This window comes from Frankliniella occidentalis, unplaced genomic scaffold, assembly GCF_000697945.3.
Source record: "Frankliniella occidentalis isolate FOCC.00 unplaced genomic scaffold, Focc_3.1 Scaffold40, whole genome shotgun sequence".
NCBI lineage: Eukaryota > Metazoa > Arthropoda > Insecta > Thysanoptera > Thripidae > Frankliniella > Frankliniella occidentalis.
The window spans coordinates 1,340,627-1,344,467 of record NW_026267170.1 but is presented as its reverse complement, the minus strand read 5'-3'; the positions used below and the strand labels follow the sequence as shown (position 1 = coordinate 1,344,467).

General features: G+C 47.9%; 1 protein-coding gene across 2 annotated transcripts in view; it reads left to right on the top strand.

Moving 5' to 3' along the window:
- Positions 1–237: 237 nt before the first annotated feature.
- LOC113215158 (uncharacterized) overlaps positions 238–3,841 on the top strand; it is a 49,579-nt gene continuing 45,975 nt past the window's right edge. For both annotated transcript variants that reach the window (XM_052266566.1, XM_052266565.1), the window contains exon 1: positions 238–520. In XM_052266566.1, the coding sequence (XP_052122526.1) occupies positions 455–520 (66 nt within the window). In that variant the 5' untranslated portion in view covers positions 238–454. The remainder of the gene's footprint in view (positions 521–3,841) is intronic.

Below are 3,841 nucleotides of genomic sequence, written 5' to 3'. Positions count from 1 at the left end.
GATAGTATGTTTGTTACACAGCGTCTGGGCCTAGTTTGTAGCGACAGGATGCTCAACAGGCGCTACGACCACCTCCACCACCAGGACCGAGCCTGGAGGCCGGGGGATGCCGGACAGCTGCCCCCTCCCATCTCTGCACACCGCACCGCCCGCTCCCCTCCGCCCGGAGTAGGGCGGTGCGCCCGCGCACTCCCCCCCACCACGCCGGTCTGCCTTAAAGGCTTCGCAGCACCCCCTCCCCAACCATAGAGACCCTGTCGCCCGGAGCCAGAGGATCGCGTCGCAGCGTCCGGTCCGATCCATCAGCCGCGAATCGAAACGAGTGGCGGGTAGTGTCGTCGGGTGGCGCGGCGTATCATAGTGTGCCAGAGGGCATCGCTCAGAGCAGCGTAGTGGGGCGCGGCGGAGCGCGGCGGGGTGTATCGCGGTGCACTGTGAGGTGCTGACCGAGTAAATGGAGCGACCCGGGGATGGTGCCCGCCGGGCAGGGCTACTGTTGCTTCTGGCATTTGCACTCCAGGTAGGTCTACAAATAACACCCAAAAAGCACAGTGCGTGGGTGTGTAACAATTTCTAACTCGTCTCGATGTGAACACAGTGGTTCAAAAACTGATTAACACCACAAAACTTGTAAAACGACTTTCAGACGGGTATTTTTATGATTAATATCTTCAACTGTTTCCAATGCCAATTCAATCGACAGTGATTTTGAATATTAATTTCTGTCTTATTGAAAAATGCAGCGATTATCTGTTATTGCTACAAGTGTCCAACCGGTCAATACTTGCAAGTGTTTTAACGATTGCTACTACATAACTTCTGAGCTACGATGAAACCAGTCTTGTTGTCATAACTTCGAATTGCAAAGCAGTGCTCGGTTTGCACCTGTTCAACAGTTATTCGCACGCTGTCTAAAATCACAGTGAACCCTATACATAAGCGGCACAGTGTGCCTGTAGGCAGACTGTTCTGACAGTGCTGTGAACGCTGTCCCATCCGCGAGGTTGCCCTAAGCAGACGCCTGGATTTTCAGTTTAATCCCGCTTTTTCAATGTAGATGAGACAGGCGCGGTATAAGATCTGGGGGGCGGTGCACCGTGTGTTGCCTACTTACACCCTACGCTTTAGGTGGCTTACTAGGGAGGATGGGGATGGGAGTGGGGAAGATGGGGGATAACCCCCACCCACTAGCATTGCCAACCCCTTATACCGAGCCTGAGACTGTTTTCCAACAGAACAATTACCACTTCCAGAGCGTCTGATGAACGCTTAGTTCTCACAAAAAAAAGGACTGCAGATGTGCAGTGGCTTTAGCATATTATTGTGAGTTTGTGAGTAAATCAAGAGCACCTCGCCCGGCGATCACCAGTGCGTTTGTCCTGGTAATTTGATGGAGTGCTGTTTAATTGTTGATGAGTCATTTGTGTGATAGACCTCCGTCGTATAGACGTTTTATCCAAAGCGGATATTCGTACAGTCGCCCAAATATCGCTTTTTTTATCCAGCAACAACCTCTTCACTGTGGTCAATATTTGAAATTTTGGCCACGGTGTTTGCTGCGGAGTAGTCATAAAAATCAAACACCGTGGCCAGAATTTTGAATTTTGATCACAATTAAGAGTTTGTCGCTGGAAACTATGAGCGTGCGGCGTTGCCACATCGTTTGGATAAAAGGTCTATTTTCAGCCACTTAGACGAAGTGCTATTAAAAATTGATTTTTTAAGAATTCTACCGTAGTCTATTTAACTTTTTAATGCAGTAGTTAAATTTGACCTTGACTCGTACTTGTGCTAACATGTGGTTTAATTAGAAAATAACGCAATTGCATGTTACGAAGAGCTGTTGGTTAGGACGGTTAGGTTTTAATATCATTTGATTGGAAGCTTTAGAAAAGCTGCTGGTGGAATTGTTGGAGCTAAACTTTGCCCGATGGTCGCCGGCACTGCTGTCACATTCCAGCCAGACAGGTCCCAAAGACACCGCCATCCAGGAGTGGCACAAAGTGCTGCGCACATAGCACGGTGGTAGTCGTGCCATTCGAAGATTCAGCAGGATTGTTAGCTGTTCTTCTAAACAGCAAACCCACACTCTCAGCCCGTTACTGACACTTTGCAAATACACAATGAACTTGCTTATACAGCAGTAATACTCACAAAATTGCACGTAATACTCACAAATTTAGTTAGTACTACTAATTATTTTGTTAGGAATTACTTAGGAAGATGATCCTAAGTACTTGCTAACAAAATAATTAGTATTACTTACTAAATTTGTGAGTATTACGTGCAATTTTGTGAGTATTACTGCTGTATAAGCAAGTTCATTGTGTATTTGCAAAATGTCAGTAACGGGCTGAGAGTGCAAATGTCGGCTTATGCCTGCAGAAGTGGCGTATCTGTGAAAACACGCGGAGCACTGGCGGTTCAGCGCCGGCCTGGCCGACAGGGGTGGATCTGGGAAGGGACGGTCATCACAGGCGGATCTGCTTTTCGGCTGATCTGCACAATCAACTTCGGAGGCCTGTTGCTCATCGTAGGTATGTCGTACAGTATTGAGTGATGTCGAAATTTAATCAGGAGGGGGTATAAACATTGCAATGAGACATCAATGCGCATCGTGGGTATGTCCTGCAGTATTGACTGATGTCTCATGTCAATGTTCATATCCTAGAGATTAAATTTTGACATAACTCAATACTGTACGACATACCTACGATGAGCAACAGGCCTCCAAAGTTGACTGTGCAGGACAGCCGGAGAGCAGATTAACCTGTGATGACCGTCCCTCCCCAGATCCGCCAGTTATGGCCAGGTCGGCGCAGAACCACCAGTGTTCCGCGCCTCTTCACAGATACGCCACTTCTGCAGGCATACGTCGATGTGTACTTCGGGTACTTTGGGAAAAGTTTCTATGGAACATTTATAGACGGACTTGCAGATACTCTTGAAGTCGTGGTCTTGTGAAGGGTGGCCTGCTAAGGAATCATTCAGAAAGTACGTCCGTCATTCTCCGTAATGAATCTGTCAAGCTTAGCCTCCACATGCTGTCATAGCGCCTGATGCGTCGGCAACACATTGCTTACAATGCACGCAGGTACTGCGGGGTGGCCTACCCCGAGTCTCGCAGGCGCCAAGCTCCCGTAATTTGCTGAATGAATCTTGGAAAAGCAGAAGTACTTTCTGAACGATCTCTGAACGGTTTAGTCCCGAAAGAAGTACGCGGTTCGTACAGTCCAAACTACATACCGAGCCAGTACCGTACTATCAGCAACATTTCAAAACGGCCCGAAACGTGCCTCCGGATGTCTTTAGGGCTAGTCGGAGCCGACGACAATACACAAAAAATGCACTTACAGTACACGAAAAAGCGAGACGGTCGGGTATCGTTCCTTTATTCCCTTCCCTCATGAGCCTATGACTTGGCTTAGATCTTTTGACGGACGGTTCTTTTAGCTCAGCTACGGTGACAAGTAAGTTGAGACGCTTCAGCCTTAGAAAAGCCTTCCCAGCAATATGTTGTCACCCTGAAAACAAGTTAGACCACGTCTCGCGTAGAAAAATTCGCGATATCTCACGAAACACTTTTCCGTTGCAACGCGCCTGGCACACATCTTTCTTAGCCTGCGGCGCTGTCACCCGAGTCGCATTGTGGTAAAGCACGATATACGGTCCTTCAGCCTGCTAGTACGCAAAAAATCATTTTATAGTAGTACCGCCAGTAGACCTCCAACACCTCCAACGGGGTGATAGTCTTACACCTAATGAGCTGTTTGAAGGTGTAGTTCCTCATCCAATTAGAAGTTTAAGTTGGGACCAGACATTCAGTTAAATTCGGCTCCAC